Source organism: Perca fluviatilis, chromosome 22, assembly GCF_010015445.1.
Source record: "Perca fluviatilis chromosome 22, GENO_Pfluv_1.0, whole genome shotgun sequence".
Lineage (NCBI taxonomy): Eukaryota > Metazoa > Chordata > Actinopteri > Perciformes > Percidae > Perca > Perca fluviatilis.
The window spans coordinates 19,299,885-19,315,407 of record NC_053133.1 but is presented as its reverse complement, the minus strand read 5'-3'; the positions used below and the strand labels follow the sequence as shown (position 1 = coordinate 19,315,407).

At 39.6% G+C, this 15,523-nt stretch overlaps 2 protein-coding genes across 5 annotated transcripts; both read right to left on the bottom strand.

Moving 5' to 3' along the window:
• Positions 1-166: 166 nt before the first annotated feature.
• Positions 167-10,839, bottom strand: LOC120552153. 4 transcript variants are annotated; one of them, XM_039789928.1, is made up of 11 exons: positions 10,503-10,839; positions 9,626-9,959; positions 7,851-8,447; positions 6,822-7,019; positions 6,131-6,448; positions 4,860-4,915; positions 4,618-4,724; positions 4,351-4,491; positions 3,534-3,665; positions 2,112-2,381; positions 167-1,545 (listed from the first exon to the last, which is right to left on the bottom strand). In XM_039789928.1, the coding sequence occupies exons 2-11, from the start codon at positions 9,772-9,774 to the stop codon at positions 1,348-1,350; spliced, it is 2,166 nt and encodes a 721-aa protein (XP_039645862.1). In that variant the 5' UTR covers positions 9,775-9,959; positions 10,503-10,839; the 3' UTR covers positions 167-1,347. The 4 variants fall into 4 exon arrangements, with proteins under 4 accessions (XP_039645862.1, XP_039645863.1, XP_039645864.1 ...); XM_039789929.1 differs by having other exon boundaries at positions 9,626-9,907; XM_039789930.1 differs by having other exon boundaries at positions 9,626-9,904.
• A 1,428-nt stretch (positions 10,840-12,267) lies between these two features.
• Positions 12,268-14,973, bottom strand: otulina (OTU deubiquitinase with linear linkage specificity a). The gene is made up of 3 exons (XM_039789474.1): positions 14,730-14,973; positions 14,394-14,515; positions 12,268-12,963 (listed from the first exon to the last, which is right to left on the bottom strand). The coding sequence occupies exons 1-3, from the start codon at positions 14,838-14,840 to the stop codon at positions 12,537-12,539; spliced, it is 660 nt and encodes a 219-aa protein (XP_039645408.1). The 5' UTR covers positions 14,841-14,973; the 3' UTR covers positions 12,268-12,536.
• Positions 14,974-15,523: the final 550 nt, after the last annotated feature.

Sequence of the window (15,523 nt, the reverse complement as noted above, 5' to 3'; positions counted from 1 at the left end):
GGAAATGGTATATGAGCTATGCATGAACAAATTTTTTTTGTCACCCAACTAATGTACATTATGTTATCCTACACAGTGACGTTACTTATGTTGACAGACCTCTTACTAAAATACTCCAGATTTTGGAGGGGTAGTGCTGCTTAAAAAAAAGTACAGTCCACACCAATCACACATCATAGGAAAATCCATTGTATTCAACCATGTTTTACAGATGGAGTCTACGAGACCCCAAACAGACGTAATGTGTCATTTTCTGTATCTTCTGAAATATCAGTTCTCATAAAATTTGGAAAAGCTCCAACAAAAGAAAAGACTTTTAGAAAAATTGTACTTTAATTTTATCTAAATGCCATTCAAAAATCTGACTGAGAAAGAACATTCCTGCAAATGGCATAAATACATGTTTTACTGTTAATCTATCCCCTTAAACTGCTCTGGAAATAGGGCAAGAAAGTTGCCTCTTATAATAACCAACATTCATTCTTATTGTGCATTATTTCTAAGGCAACATGGAGGACCAAGCGAGCATTTACTACTGAATCCAGTGGCTGGTGGTTGGGACTGTTGCCAGTATTTGCAGCAACATTGGCATGTTTTTCCACTCCGAACAGCTTGGTTAAAGGCAACATCTTTTACACACTTAGACACACACTTACACACACACACTAAATGAAACCGAATAAATTAATACACAAATTAAAGTGCCCAAATTCCAGTGTAAACACCAACCTTTATGTTGGCAGCTCCACTGTGTTTTGATCAGGATTTTAAAGAGAAAAATGTCAAACAAAAGGAGGTTGCTGAGAAAATCTGGGCATTTTTCCTCCCTGCCTTAAAGTCAAAATGACACCCTGCAAACTAATTTGGACTTAACTGAGATGACCCCGCAATATCAGATGCACATATATGTACATGTACTCAAATAGAAAATTCTGTATACAGTACAGTGTGTACAAAAGGGTGTAAACCACATCTTGTACAGGGTCTCAAATCAGCATATTCTTTTTTAAAAGGAATAGTTTGACATTTTGGGAAATGCGCTTTTTTGCTTTCTTGCCGTGAGTTAGATCGATTTGACTCTAAAGTCTAAATATGAAGCTACAGCAAGCACCCGGTTAGCTTAGCACAGCACAAAGACTGGAAACATTCCTTCAGACAGAGCCAGGCTAGCTCTTTCCCCGTTTTGCAGTCTTTGTGCTGAGCTAACCAGTGTCTCGTCTAACGCTCAGCAAGAAAGCAAATATCCCAAAACGTCAAACTATTCCTTCAACTGCCGTAAATCTATTCACCTTGATCGACCTGAGGAGTGTTTTGTTTGTATGGCAGGAGACTTCTCTGCAGTGGCAATCAGCAGTGTAGTTCTTTTGCAGCTTCTACAACTGGCACATTGTAGTGGCGGTCATCCTCTGTGACGAGGCACACGGACGGCCAGTCGTCCTTATGGTCGTCTGGGAAGTAGGTGATAAACTCCTCTGTGTCAGCCTTGTACAGTCTGTAAACTTGAATGGTGCACTGCAAGGCGTAGCCCAGCAGGAACATCTCCACCTGTACAAACAGCACAAAGCAGGGAGATAATTGCACGGTTACAAAGCACAATGTTTAAATCAGCTGTTCAAGCACATGCAATGTATGGGTGGGGTTTCTTTATGAAAAGAGGGCCTGTGAAAGCGTTAATCAAAAGAGTGAAAATAACAATTAATTCACTCAACAGCCTGTCCTTCCTGAAGCCTCCCCACCCCCGGGGCTGATGAAGTAGAGAAATTACAGCTCAACAGCACAAGCGCAGGCATGTTTTACTGTTCTGTTCTCAGATTATGAGGAGGTTACGCGCTCCAATCTCATGACAGCCAACAATAGTTGTTGTTTCGTAAGTTACCAAGCGTGACAACAGTTTATTCAGCAGAAGTTTATTGCTGGATTCAAAAGGGAAGGAAAATCCCAGCAGCTATTTTCTAGCAAGTGTTGTTTACCATGAAAGGGTTCACGTAAATGCTCCCTACCTGCTGGAAAAGTACTCTATGTAGCCAGTACAACATGTCTTTAAATGCCTGTTTAAGGGAGTCTGTGGTTGGCTGGTCAACAAATAAAAAGCAGCCCAGGGTTTCTCCTACCTGCTCCAGCCCGGCGCTGAGGCCCACGTGGCTGAGGTGGTTGGAGAGGAAGGAGCGCGGGCAGTCAGATGAGTCCCGAGCAAACAGCAGCCAGCAGAAGAGTGGGATGTCTCCGCCGCCCTGCATGCAGCTGTGCAGCTCCACCGCTCTGCCCAGCATCAGCAGTTTGAGCGCCTCCAGCAGCCCCAGCTCCTCTTCTCCTCCCTGAAACACTCGCTCGCAAAGCTGCTGCCGCTCCACAGCGGAGGAGCAGTCCACTGCTGCCTGCCACTGGAAACAAATCAATGAAATTAATCAATAACTATTTTGATGAGCACGTAGTCATTGAAGCCATTTATCAAGTATAAATTGCTAACATATACAAACAGGAAGGATTTGCTGCAGTTTTACTGTTTGCTTTCACTTTAAACTGTTATTTTCAGACAGTCCTTACTGAAGGGCTATTGGATTTCTATTTTCCCCATTCCCTGGCTATACGGTGGCTTCAGGAAGTATTCAGATCCCTTCATTTTTTGCACACTTTATTGTGTTGTAAATGTGATTTTAAATGGAAAACAATTATCATTTTTGCCCATTAATCTACACCCAAAAACCTAAAATGACAAAGTGAAAACATTTTTTTTTTTTCTGCACGTTTTAAAAATAGTTAAGAAAAAAAAGTGCATCCTGTTTGCTTTAATTATTCTTGAGATGTGTCTAGAAATTGATTGGAGTTCACATGTGGTAAATTTAATAGATTGGAGATAATTTAAAAAGGCACACACCTGTGTATATACAGTCCCAGGATTCACACTGCATGTCAGGGCAAAGGAATCCATTTAAAATTAGATCTACAACACAGAGTGTTCAAAAAAGTGAAGGGGTCTGAATACTTTCTGAAACCATTGTTAGTGCATATAAAATAATATTTGTGGAACCAGCCCAAACCAGAGTAACACAACACATAGTAAATTCTATGTGCAATTGTATAGAATCCATAATGTCGGACACCAAACCAGCACACAGCTACCTCTCATGAAGCAAAAGAGGTCTGACTTTATAAAAAAAAAAAGTGTGCAGTAAACACCAGAATTCCTCACAAGCTACCAGTGGCAGTGACCCACTCTAAATCCTGCTGGGGGCCCTATACAGTTATAGTAAAGAGGCACTGTGGTTTTTTATTTGAGACCGGTCAGGGATCATTTATCCCTCCAAATCCTTTAGAGCATTACTAGGCTGTGTGTTAAATGACACGACAGAGCAGTGCAGCATTTAGAAGACTACCTCCCTTTACATATGGTACCAATTACATCTAAAAGCTCTGTGGATGAATATCAATACCCTCAGTGTCCACGGATCGGATGGCATACAAATAGTGCTGTGGTTTACTTTCTCTGTCTTTGAAATACTTTCTCACTGTCTGAACAGATTTACAGCCAGTACCGTATTTCGGAGAAGCTCCATGTAGCCTTTCAGCTGCACGGTGGCATCTCCTGTCCCATCTCCCTGCAGGCATTCTCCACGAAATGTCCACTGACTTATCAGACCTTCCTGGGCCTCAAGTTGCTTCAGAAGCTGTAATTAAAATGCTAAGATGAGATTTCAGCTGTGTTCAAATGAGCTGAAGCACTGGCAGTATTAAAACATAAACATTCAAAAATGTTATCAGACTTTTGAATTTTTGTTTTGTAGCTTTTCTGTATTTTTTGTGCTGTAATGGTCATGTGTAATTACCAGTTTGCAAACCCCCGGCCCTTAACAGCGAAAACGTAGCTAGGCATGACAGGGCTGTCGAGCTAATGTTCAAGAGTCGTTTAAAGAGTTTGGAGGATGATGTCCTTTTTGAAGTCTTTCCAAAACCAAAAACACAACAGCAAACGTGTAAGGAATTAATTAAACATTGTGTAAATAAGCTCCAAGGGAAGCTGAATTCTTACCGCGGCTAACTACCTTACTACCTACTACACTGTTTAATTAGTTTTGCCTGGGACATGTAGCTTAAGTCGGTCTTTTAACAAAATATATTGTCAATGTGTTTAGTCATCATGACTCTCACTGTAAAGTCACCTAGCATAACTAGAAACAAAGTCAACAAGAGGCCACGTATTTAAATCGTAGGGCTAGCTAGCTGACGTTAGCTCTATTGAATTAAGCTGCCTAACTACTATGGGTGTCCAGAAACGGAAAGCTTGACATGCATAGCAACATTAACTAAGGGGCATGGGGCTTAGCCAACAGTCAACTGATACCATCTCGTTACCATATTATTGTCCTCCTGCAGCCATGCAGGCAGCTGGGTGCTGTGGGAGAGCACCTGGAACAGCGTGGCTCTGAGGGCACAGTAGTTGTCCCCCCTGACTCTCCTCACGCTGCCAAACCTCTGGGACATCTCCTTATAACCCTGCAGCGTCAGACCGGAACACAACAGGAAGTCTTTTAGCCATTCGCATGAAAAACAACAACAACAACAAACAACAACAACAACAACAACAACAACTGACTTTAATGTGAAACATTACAGACAGACCTTTCTAATGAGAACACTTTTGGCAGTATTTCCTTTCCACTCTCTCTCACTGTAAAACAAAATATCCACCGCCGGGGCCAAACTGCATCTGTCCTCCACCTTTAAAACTGAGAAAGACCGAGGAAAGTAAGAGGAAATTATGGACAAAACAAAATGGCCATTGTTTATATGTTACAAAACAAAATTTGTTTGAAATCTCTGATGCAATTTCAGTACATAGATGTGTGATTGTGTGTACTGACGCGTAGTTTCTGGTGACGCTGACAGCTCCTCAGCTCCTCTGTACAGGTCTTCTTCACTACAAAAGGAACAAGACACTTACTCTATAAGTATAATACCTAATGCATAAGGCTGGCTTTTTCTTATTGTCAACAAGTCAAAAGACCAAAACCAACAACATTTTTGTGTAGACAAAGCCTGATATATCTTCATCCTCTGTGCTGTAGAGCTCCATTGTGGTCCCAAAACTATTACAAACCCATCAATAATCCACACTGTTGCACTGGATGACATGTTCCTTCATTTCAATGAACATGGGCACTGTTGTTTATTTTGAGTTAATCCCACAAACACCACAGCTGAAAATAGTCCTCAATGAATGCACCATTGACTCCTTTTTGAGTAACGTTTTCTAAAAAACATAGTGCTAACATATTTTTTGTAGCCCACATTTGAAGAGTTATGTCTCCAGCGGAGTGCCACAAGGTGGAAAAGTGTGGCTAGACAATTTGATGCAAATTGATGGTTTTAGTCTTTTTATGGAATGTGTTGACAATAAAAATATATATACACAGAAAAACAACCTTATCCTTTAAACTCACAACCAAAAAATATTCTATTGCTATTCCCTAATCCTTTTCATTGTTTTCTCCAAACCATGACAATAAACACCAAAAAAGTCTACATCATGTTTTTGTACAAATGACTTTGTGCCATACCATTCTGCACACACAGAAATTAAAACCAATAGCACGTTCACTTTTTTTAACGATATCTCTCTGTCTATGTGTAAGATCTTTCAAAGTTGAAGATCGAACACGTGGTACTGAGAGTCTACATTGCCACACCGTTTTGAACACTCCCTTCCTGTGTCCCACTTCAATTCAATTCAATTTTATTTATAGTATCAAATCATAAGAGTTATCTCAAGACACTGTACAGATAAGAGTAGGTCTAGATCACACTCTATAATTTACAAAGACCCAACAATTCCAGTAATTCCCCCAAGAGCAAGCATTTAGTGCGACAGCGGTGAGGAAAAACTCTGTAATGGAACTATGACTAGAAATAGTAGTTGTAGTAGTTCATGGTGTAGCAGGGCACTGCAGGGCGTTACAGGGTGTAGCAGAGTGTAGCAGGGCACTGCAGGGCATAACATCCTGGTTCACAATTCCAAAAATCATTATTCCACTCTGACTTAATCTTTCAATGGATAAAACGCCTAACACATAATGTGATGTTCACTCTATAAATCTACAAAAAAAGAAGAAAAAAAAAAAAGATCATTACAAACCTGTTCGCCAGGCCATCTTCAGCAGAGTCTTCCTTCTCTGCGACAGGTATCTCATCAGCCTTTACATCGGTTACATCAGTTACCTCCTGAATCTCAGAATCCTTCCCAGCCTGAGTCTCGGCCTCTGTGGGAGCCTTCTCCACCTCCTTCTTAATCTCATCGTCCTCCTTCGCTTTGGGAACATCTCTATCTTTCTCCTGTCCTTTAGGCATCATTTCCTCTCCAATATCCTGTTTGAAGCTCTCCAAGGAAGTGACCTCCTTTGAGGTCATAGCTGTACAACCAAGATCTGGCTGTGCATCCTGATCAGACTTTGAGCTGGAGAGAGATACATATACACATTTGGTACTTTCCCTGCTTTATATGTATGAATCGAACATTTACTATTGATGTCAAACTCATATTATAGAAGTATTAAATGTGTCACCTAAATTACATTAAATATCATGAAACACATTCAGTTATACATATATTGTGGGGAAAAAAAAAAGAATTTAAGAAGGAATGAGAAAGAACAGAAGAAAAGGGATGTGCAACAGACAATCATTTCACTAAATCAACCAGCTGTGGTGTGTATATGCCCCCTACTGGTCATAGGGAGGCTCTGAAAAAAAAAAAAAAAAAAAAACTAGTACACAGTTTATGTAAACAAGCATCTTGTTTTGATATCACAAACTCTGAACCTACTGACCTCTGGCTGGCGTCTGCCGGGGCTGTGGGCTCTGGCTCCCTGACACAGTCGGCGGAGTCTCGTTCCTCACCACAGTGGTCGAGTCCCATGGGCTCCGATTCAGGAGAAGACTCACAGACACCATGGATTTGTATGACTTCAGGACCGGCCTCCTTGCACACTGAAGAACTCCCTTTCACTGAATCCTCTGTCACAGCACTAAACAAAGAACGACAAAAAAAAGATATTATGAAAAAGATATCGATTACAATGTAGCAGGGACTCCTGTGATATGAATAGAATGTTTTATCACGGCATATTCTTGTAATATAATTACACATATTACAATTGTTTTGCCCAGTGTATTTAATACTTGACAAATACAGGTACTTCATCACATTGCTCATGGATTTTGCAACACTGCCCTCAATGGTCTAATACAACCATGGTGGTGACAAGCACGGCTGTAAGCATGATCGGTCCGCTTACAGTGAATGAGTAATGAGTCTGTGTTACCTTATTTGACAGAAATCTATGCATTTTCCTGTTTTTTCTGACAATTTCATAAACAAAAAAGTATATTTTGCTTGAGTAAATAAAACCCCAATTCACAAAACTGGTGAAAAAAATAATATTTAAATAAATCACCGGGAATCTACTCTGGGGATAAAACTGAGATTAGCTCTCATATTCAAGTTTAGGTTCTGCTTGTTTGGTAAATTGCTCTTAAACACATTTAGAGAGGAATTGAATTGCTATGTTTATTCTCAATTCTTGTCATTTTGGTGCTGGTGATTTTCCTATGCGGGGGTGCCAAAAATTCCTCTATGCAGGAAAAACCCTGCACTGGTCTATAGTTGTCAGATTTAGCATTTGCTTTACAGTATATTTTTTTATTTAGACCATTAAAAACACTTTCAAAAATATGGAAATGCAAACTGGATGATATATGAGTAAAATTAATTCCAATCCAACCTCATGGTACGTTGTATTTTTCTACATCCAAAACAGCAACAGAAACTTTACAGTTTGACTTGCCACGTGACTCACCAGCTCGGAGACTCTTCTTCGTTTTCCTGACTGACCCCAGAGATGGACGACACCCGACAAGCTGCTGCAGGGTTTGACACAGATAACGCTTCATTGTTTTGAGAAGACTCCCCTGATGGCTCGGCTACAGCGTTTTCAATAGTGACTTTTGAGCCCACTTCTTCATCATTATCACGAGTAGTGTCCAATGTATTGTGCTCTCTTGTTGCGTTTGTCTCAGTATGGTTTTCAGGGCAAACTGCCTCTGCTGTCAGAGAGCTGCTGTCAGGGATTTTGTCCTGCACTGAGGCTGGCTTTTCTTCTTCTGATGCCAGAACTGTAAAAGCCTCATTAACAGCTGTGGTGTGTTCTTTCCAAGTGCATTGCAGGGGTTCAGCTTGTCCACTAGGACGGTCCTTCACATCTTTATCTTGTGCTCTGGTGAAGTTTTCTTTGAGTTCAGATTTTTTGCTGGAAGAAGGCGTTGCCGTTTGTAAGACGACCTTTTGCAAGGGTCCATTCTCTTGAACGTTATTAGGCTCCATCTCTGCAACCTCAGGACTCTGCTTCACCTGCACAGCCTCCTCCACCTTTATATTGGCCTCTTCAGGCACTTTCCTGAGTGACATAACACAGACAGGACAAGCAATGTCATACCATACAACAAAAATCCTTCAAACCCACACTTGTTGCAGCTTTGATATCTTGACTATAATAGCCTTTTCGTGAACAGGAACAACCCAGAGTAGATATGTGATCCCAGATAACATTTTGCAGCAAGATTCTTTCTGCAATGTAGGAAATCTGTAATCACTCATCTTTATGTAATACCTCTGCGCTAACCACTAGTATGTGAAATGACAAAGAAGCCCTTTAAGACCTGGAAGTCCCCTAGCCCTATTTGAGACCTCAGTAGCACTCCATTGTGATTTGGTCACATAACACACCCTACACAAACCTTAGGGGGAAAACCTAAATGCTAGGGCATAGGTTTACAGGAAAATCTATGATCTCACTTTGTCTACTTCCTGTCCAAAAAGATAAAAAGTTGGTCTGAGTCAAAACCAACATTTAAATACAGACAGCACACAAAGCTTTCTTAAGAAGTTAGTTTCAGTGTTAACAAGTCTCTGTAGAAAGTGCTCTATACTTCCTTTATTGAGTCAGTTCTAACATTTGCTATTAGTCTCACTTTGCCAGACCTACCTCCACAGTGCTGTGGAGGAGGGTCTGGCTAGTCCACATAGCATTCTGGGTTGGGAGAAAAAACTTGCTCTAGTTTATTGGCATTTCTTTAAACCAATCACAATCATCATGGGCGGTGCTAAGCTCCGCACAGTGTGGCTGCAAAATAGCCTCGGGAAGGAACTTGTTTTTGTGGAACACGTGTACGTTCAAAAGTTGTTTAAGTGGTGCAGGGAGAAAACTCAGATTGGACAGACAGTCTAGCTAGCTGTCTCAATTTACACCGCAGAGATCTGAGGAGCAGTTAACCATAGTCCTCATAAATCGACCGGAGTTTAAAATTCCAACACAAAGAAAGCGGAAGGAAACGGACATCGGTGAAAAGACATACATTACATTAAATGTTTACTCTACATCTCCCACTACAGAATATAGGTATAAGGTATAAAATAGCTTTTAAAATTTTCCCCGTGAAGTTTGCATAAGTAAAAATAATCTCACCAAATCATGTAGTGGCATACAGAGTGCGGAGGTAAAATAAATAAATAAATGAGGCTGAAGGGGTCACCAAACACCAAAAAAGGGAACTATTACTGCAATGGTTATCTCACCTGATGTCATCATCTTTTTCAGGACCACAGTTGCCCACCACAAGTGTTTCACCTGTAGGCACCGTGGCCTTCGGGTCATCTTTCAGCAAACCACTTCTTTCCTCCGCACTGCCACAGGGACTCTCAGGGCGACAGCAACAGTTCCCCATCTGCTCGCTCCCTCTTCTTGGGAGGTCAGACAGGTTCTAGGCTGAAAGGTGACCTCGTCCCAAACCAGCGACCAGATGAGTCGCTGAAGCCTAAGGATTTCAGGAGTCCATGATGATGAGGGTCAAGCTGCTGCTAAAGCCAGGAAGCAACCATGTTTATGTCTTGTTTGTTACAGAGTTGATACCTAAAAGCACAATGTGCAACATCACTGAATGGATGAGTGAAAACAATCCTCCCCGTGTAATATAACATGATACAATGAATCACAACTTGAATTTTAGCTATGTTGCCAACGCAAAACACAAAGATAGATGTCACCAACAATTGTGATAGAGTGGATACTCTCTCTGTATCTAAATATTATGTTGTCACATTTATTTGATTAACATCTACCAACATTGCTGACCCTATCTAAATACTAAGAGGTCACAATTTCTGGCAACCTACTAAAATACAGTATCTAAAACACGTTTGCAGTGGCATTATAACTGAAATTGTAATTCGGGTCACATAATTAGGTGTAACACCTGCTACCGTTAAGCATTTTAGTGTAAAACAAAATAGCTTAAAGCATAGCTAGCTAACGTTCCACAAATTACACAAAAAACGTTACACCATGTCAATACAATATAACGTTAAGGAAGCAACGACAATGACAGCACATTTCACACTGCACATTCAGCTGTCACTCCCATATGATATAATGACAAAAAAAAAAAAAACATACCTCGATTGAGTTAATTTAGAGACAAACTCCGAAAGCTTGCAACCATGTAGCTCATATTCCAGTTTCACTTTTGGTTAGCTGGAAAACAAGCTTAAGTTAGCTAGCCAGCTAGCTGAGGTAAACTTAAAATATAAACATGCGCTACTAAATACCGATCGCCGCTCATGAGAATCACTGCTGCTGCGCTGGTTACCTTCTATAATCACTAAACCAGTATCGTTTAATGCGTTACATTTCACAAATAACTGGTATTTACTGGATTTTATGCGGAACATATGTTGGTACGGACCTCTAGCATAGCCGGAGCAGCAGGTCACGGCTCGGTCCGAGCGCATGACGTCATACTCATTTACGCCGGGTGTGCGTTTGCTGCGTTCGGGTGCTCCTCGGAAACTTGCAACTCCGTAACCCTGGCTTATTTTGACATATTAACAAAAATATAATACTGAAACAATTAGTGGATTGGCCGTGTAGTCGGAAAGTTAATTGACAACAATTCGATTATTCAAAGCAAACCAAGATGCACTGTTTCCAGCTTGTCAAATTTGATGATTTGCTGCTTTTCTATGTTTTTAATGACTTTTAAATTTAATATATTTTTGGACTGTTGGTCAGACAACACTAGCATTATAAAGACGTCACTTGATTAAAAAAATATATATTTCTGAAAATATACATTAACATGAATCCAACATGTTATTAGCAAAGATAAACCGGTCTATTTGTGAAAAAAATAATATACATATTTTTTTTAAATAACTCCTTTACAAAACATTGACGATAGGCTTACTGGCTTATAGGTAAGGTAGCCACTCACAGATACAGTTAAGCTTAAGTAGCATTAAAACATGATATGAATACAATATATTAATATTTCAACTATTATTTTAATAGCTTAGTATTGTATATTGTGTGCACCATAAGGGGTCCTTGGCCAAAAAAACGTTGAAGACCCCTGGACTAAACAATTAATCAGTTAATTAAAAAACAAAAAACAGTAAATAACAGATAAATTGATAATGGGTAGTCAGTTGCAGCCCTACGAAATGTAAATGCGGTATATTATTGGCTACAAAAGTTAAGGGAAATTGGCAAGGAATTTGTCTGGTTAAGCTTGTCATAATTTTTTGGTAAGAAAATGCTATGCATTACAGTATATGGTAGGTACAGTATAGTATAATAAACATGTTTTCATTGTTTTTATTTAATGACAATAACAATTATTTAATATTGGAGGTGTTATTAGAGAGGGAAGAAAGTTGGCTATATTTGAGTTACTGAGAGAAGAAACAAGCAAACAAATACATAACTATCTGAAAAAAATGACTTGATTTGAGTAGGTGGGAATGTTTCATTAAAGTATCATGGTTATAAGTTATCATTTGATTCTCAGTATGTGGTAGTTTTTTATTTTTGGCATTAACTTAAGGTCTCAGTTTTGTGTGCACCTATCCACTTCTCACTACTACTGCTGCATCTTTAATACCCATGACCGCAACTGTGCCCGAGACTTTTGCATGCCATGACAATTTAAAAAAAAATAAAAAATCGGTTCACGAAACAAAATATGACAGCATCATACGCAGAGGGTTTTCTAAACTCTGCCAATAATAAGATAATAGGAAAATATTAACAAATCCACCTTGTGGCTTTGTGTGGAAATGCTTTTGTTTAAATGAATTAAAAGGACCAAAACATTTCTTAGATATTTAAATAAATCAATGGCAATTCTTCATTATGAAAAACATACATTGGCAATAATGAATAAGGGGTAAAATAAACCTTTTATTTAGTTTGCCAACAAAATAGATGGCAGAACAGAAATGCAGTAAAATAAAGAAAATCCATTTTTATTTTCAAACATTCTTCAACCATCTTATACAAATTATGAATGCTGAATTCTATTTTACATTATATACATCAAAAGCACTTCATTGCCGTGTGTAAGAAGTTTACACTAAAACCTGTTTCGTTTCATAGTTCATGTGCTAATCCAAATATTGTCCAAACCGCTGTGATTCTGATCTTCAAACACTACATGTTGTTTAGCTCCTGTATGTGACAGATCAGCTCCTGTGGCAGTCCGAGCTCCGACACTAGATCTATGCAGTGCTGCACCAGGTGGTTTAGGCTTTTACTTGTGCTGGAGGAGCAGTCGGTGGACCTAGAACAGAGCTTATGTTTCTGGCAAGGAATGTACAGGTCCATTTTTTCTCCTTTCTTGCAGTAGTCGGTTTCCTTACATCCCTCTCCTCCACAGCAGCCTGGACCTGCCTGCTCGACCTCCAGATCCTCCATGCTCTCAGAGACGGAGCTCACGCTGGGAGGAGGATTCTCCAAAGCCCTCTTGATGCCTTCCATTATTGTGTCTTCATGCTGTGAAACCCGCTGCAGGAGGTCGGTCACAGAGGCTAGGATGGGGCTTTGCGGATGTTGGATCTGGCACCAGCACAATATAGCACTGTGACGTGAGACACAAAGAGGCAACAGTGTCAGATACAATGGCACAGAGAAGTGACTGGGACAGGCCTCAACTGGACAGAAAAGAGTCTTCAATAATGACCAGAACAAAAGAGGCTCATGAAGTTTCTGGGCAAAAAAAAAAAAAAGAAACTGAAAGAGTTTTTTAAAAGAGTGTTTTTTCAAAGAGTAAATAGAGGGGCAGGAAAAAAAAAAGAAAGAAAGAAAAGAATACCTTTTTTATTTTTGTGGTTAATGTTTACTACTAACTAGACAACTACTACAGCAACATATTAAATATTTTAAAATGACAAATAGTATGTGGACCTGCCCAGCACATATAAACACACGTTTTCAATCCCTCACCTCCATTTTAAAGGCTTTTACGGAGGAAAAACAAAAACACCCGCCATCAAGTATACATTTAATAAAAAGGTAAATGTTCTGCTCACAAGAGAACAGTTCAAAAAAAAAATTCTGTCCCTAGTGGTAAATGTGCCATTTAATTAAACCTTTTTTTTTTATCATATCAATATTGTGATATGAGATATTGCTCGGGATTTCACTTAATTAAATATTGTGACATTGCCTAAATACAATTTCCTGAACTTACACTGTTCTTGCTGAATACGGCTGTGTATCAATACTTTATGGTTCCGACTTAAGTGTCCCGAGCACAGAGGTTTGAAAACTGACCGAAAGCTGAGATAAATGCTCAAATTCACTTAACCCCTCCCCCCCCAAACATTCATTACTAGTTCTGATTTTAACCCTAATTTTGAGTTGTTTCAATCTGACATTTATTTTTAAAAGATATTTGACTTCTTTTGTTGAATGAAAGAAAAGCTTTCGTATTGATTTAACTTACAGTCACCACTGTGTGGCATTTACATAGATAGATAAGTTAACAGCACAAAATGTATAGGTATAATACCATGTAGGTCAGGTGGGTTACTTAAATCTGAGGTTCCTAATACGTTTGGCTTGTGAGCCCTTTAAAATAAAGCAAAGCCTATCTGTGACCTCAGTGTGAACAGGAATTCAGTCTGTGGGGAAGCGGAGGGTCGTTGGTTTATGTCCAAAGTATTGAGTGTGGACTGGCAGCTGAGCAGGTGCCAGTTCGCCTCCTGGGCACTGACGAGATGCCCTTGAGCAAGGCACCGAACCCCCTCTTCTTTTCGAACACTGCGCTACCCCCTGAATTGTGAAATAACACTGACAAATAATAACATTATTTAAATTGATTTGTTTCATTCGACTTTTTAGAGGTATAAAGAAATTAAAGTATCTAGTATTTCACAAGGAATACTGAAAAAAAAACAAAAAAAAAACAAAGACTTTGAGTCACTTTCCTAACCATAGACTGTATATGGTCCTAACTCAACCTGAATCTTAAGATCATCACATAGGATAAATGATATGATGGTTTACCTTACAATTCCTTTGAGTCGGCCCGAAGCGACAGTCTGAGCTGCTCCTTCCCTGAAGCCGAGGTTAAAGCCGGCCTGCAGCGAGGCCTCCTCCCCGGCATCAGCTCCGTCTACAAAACCGTCCTGTCCAGAACATGGGTGAGGAGAGGAAAAGGCTCACATTAACACGGCAAACTCAGCTTTACACGACACTAATAACAGGAACACAAACAGGAGCTAGCAGAGTGAGGGTTACTTACTACAATGCGCACACACACACACACACACAAATAGTTGAGCATTTTGAGTAAAACTGAGCAAATACAACACGCTACGTTAGCTTTAAAGTTAACGTTACCCTGATTCGCTTCTTCATGTTGGAGACCCACTCTCTACTCTGTAAACTAAGCTCGTCCGCATTCTCGTCAAACACATCTACGCTGTTCGAAACCGCTTTAACCCAAGACATGATTAGATTCAAATAAAACTTGTTTTTAAAATGTAAATGTCTCGCAAACGGACAACACAGTGCGGCAGCAGCCAGGTAACTTTGTTACCTCTCAGCATGGATGTAGCAGCAGCAGATTCTACAGCTTCTTTAGTTTTCGTGGCGGACTACAAACCAACATTTAAGGCGCATGCCGCCACCTACTGTACCGGAGTGTGTGACAGCATGACTTTAAACAGCCACTAATGAAATGATAAAACAAAACAATCAAACACAAAAACTTCATAAATAAGTTATATTCTGGGTATTAAACCTGTTTCATTTAAATATTTAAATACAACTCTTTTAACCTGTACTTGCTTCCCCCCTGTCTCTAACAGTCCTTTATATATAAAAACTGCATAGGCCTATTCTTTCCATAGACTGTTCTTACATCTACCTGCTTCTCACCCTGACAGACTTTTACATTGTTATACATATTACCCTTATTTTCATTATTCGAGATTTCCTTCCAAGATGTCATCATTTCATGATTAATTTTTGCTCTGACCTGCCTCAGCAGAGAGCATAATCCTCCTGCGCCTGAAAGAGAAAAATCGCTTAAAATGGAATGTGGTGGTACATTATTAAAAATGTTGTTTACTAAAGTTGTTTGATTGAAAATATAAAGCCTATTACATATACATTTTTATTGTCAATTTTTC